General features: G+C 38.3%; 1 protein-coding gene across 2 annotated transcripts in view; it reads left to right on the top strand.

The window, feature by feature from the left end:
- The window catches only part of LOC101858624 (ELKS/Rab6-interacting/CAST family member 1), a 178,013-nt gene that overhangs the window by 50,182 nt on the left and 125,555 nt on the right, over positions 1–2,276 (top strand). For both annotated transcript variants that reach the window (XM_005096891.3, XM_005096892.2), the window contains exon 9: positions 287–424. In XM_005096891.3, the coding sequence (XP_005096948.1) occupies positions 287–424 (138 nt within the window). The remainder of the gene's footprint in view (positions 1–286; positions 425–2,276) is intronic.

Genomic DNA, 2,276 nt, shown 5'->3' with positions numbered 1-2,276 from the left:
CTAGACAAAGAGGTCTTGCTGCTGTTGTCCTGGGCCTTTTGGTAGCCTTTCCTTTCCCCTTAGAACCTGGGGAGAACCCAGCGCTCTTTCAATGTCTCTCTCTCTCTGGCTCTCTCTCTGTCTCTCTATCTATCTATCTATCTATCTGTCTCTCTCTCTCTCTCTGTCTCTGTCTCTGTCTCTCTCTCTGTCTCTCTCTCTCTCTCTCTGTCTCTCTCTCTGTCTCTCTCTCTATCTATCTATCTGTCTCTCTCTCTCTCTCTCTCTCTCTCTCTCTCTCCCTCAGTGCAAATTGAAAGCGTTCAAGACAAATGTGTCCCACATGGAAGTCACGGTGAAGAAACTCAACAGACATCTCGCCAACAAGAGAAACCAGTGCTCTGTACTAGAGGAAGAGAAAGACAGAGCCCTTCACGATGTTGAGGTATGAATTATGCATACGTATCTCTCGTGTGTTTAGGTAAGGGTTTGACAGAATTCATAGCATCATAATATTAGACTCATAATATGAGCTCGCGGGACTACAGTTTTTTGTTTGTTTGTATTAATATGTTTGTTCTCTGCACAACGTGGTTTTACTTGGTAAAGACAGAATTACTTGAATCTCTATGTAAGCGTATTGCGGTCAAAATTTCATAGCTCAACTTATCCTCAAATATCTCTTAAGGCATGTTTCGAGAGAAGGCCGCGGTGAAATGACGTCCTTTTTTAAATCTCAGATAGGAAATTGGGCTCATAACAGATTCGAGTACTTTGAAACATCTATTTTAAAAAAAAAGAATGTCTTTGTCCCTGTCAGTAACAGGACATGTTCAAAAACACCCTAAAAAATGACACCTTCCTTCCTCTTAGTAAAAAATAATACGCCATTTTCCCCCTAAAACGTCCTTTTTGTGATGGCTATCAAGCTCTCAACAACCTCATTTTGAAGATTGTGGTCTCAAGTTCCCCAAAATGGCAATTCAATCACAGTTTTAACTCGATCAGTTACATAAATAACTTACAAATAATATGGATATGTGTATTCTTATTTGGCTGATAACAATGCTTTGTCATGATATATGCAACTAGATTACTAGACATGTACATGTGCAATTTTAAGTTTGAATTGAGTTTAAATTCAAGTGAATACGCATTTTGTGAATGAACTTACTTGACAGTGCATGAGCACTTAAATATGCCAGAGCTGTTCAAATACTGAAGGTTTCGGCTTAATCCCACTCTAATGTCGTCGAAATGGGGATCACAATTTGAGGGTGGCAAAAGTCTTGTGTGGGACACCAGGAGTTCGGATTCATTCTCGGCACCATCACTCAACTCCTCAGCTTCCGTCCTCAGCAATATTGTGTAGAAAGTCGAAGATACCAAGTGGTTATTCAATAGAATCTCAATCGCCGAGGGAAGGTCTTTTTAATAGTGACAGCCCCTCAAGTATGCGATTATCTGACCCAGCGGTCGTAACCCAACAGTAAACCAATTTCCTCAAGCAATTGTCTCCACCCACTGAACAGCCAAAAAGGAATGGAAACCGAATAAAAAGTATCATTTGGAAAGTTTTAAGATATTTACACAATTTTGGTATGCTTAAAAATGAAACATTATTCTAGTGGATGAGGTAGTGAGTTAAAAAAATCTTGAATAAATTATTTGATTGTGAATGTATTCCGTTGCTACCATCGGAGGATTTTGTGGTCAAAATGTTCCTCTTATTTTTGGACCTCGATTCTGAAAAAGTTTGTCTTCCTACATCAAAAATACCAAGTTCATTCATTAACAGAGCCACAAAAAGCTGCAAAACCACATGCAATTATATTTGAAAATAATTTATAACCTTTTGATAATTTTTTAGACCGGTATATTTTTAAAGGGGGGGGGGGCTACACCCCCAAAATCAAAATTCGGCTCAAAATCATGGAATTTGAGTTGTAGGCATTTTTAGCTTTCTCAGCCTCTCCTACACTATTTCATTACATAAGAACCTCCAAAAACCGTAATTTTCCCCATACCGGGCATGTTTGTAACCGCCATTTCCTAATAAAGTCAGTATTTTATTTTTCTTTATCGGCCGTTTTCTCAAAATGCAACTTTTCTCCATACCTTTTTGAATAACTCCACCATTTTTCATCCAATCTTCATGAAATTTTCAAAGAATGAAGAGAAGAGGTCATACTAAAAATGGGTTTGTTGAATATTTGACATATAGAACAGATTTTTGTTGGTGGTGTCTGGAGTGTGGATTTTCACGGATTTTTCGCAAACTTGAATGCTACCTCAGG

This window comes from Aplysia californica, unplaced genomic scaffold (assembly GCF_000002075.1).
Source record: "Aplysia californica isolate F4 #8 unplaced genomic scaffold, AplCal3.0 scaffold00141, whole genome shotgun sequence".
Lineage (NCBI taxonomy): Eukaryota > Metazoa > Mollusca > Gastropoda > Aplysiida > Aplysiidae > Aplysia > Aplysia californica.
The sequence above is the reverse complement of the archived record's forward strand: the minus strand, read 5'-3'. Positions and strand labels throughout refer to the sequence as shown.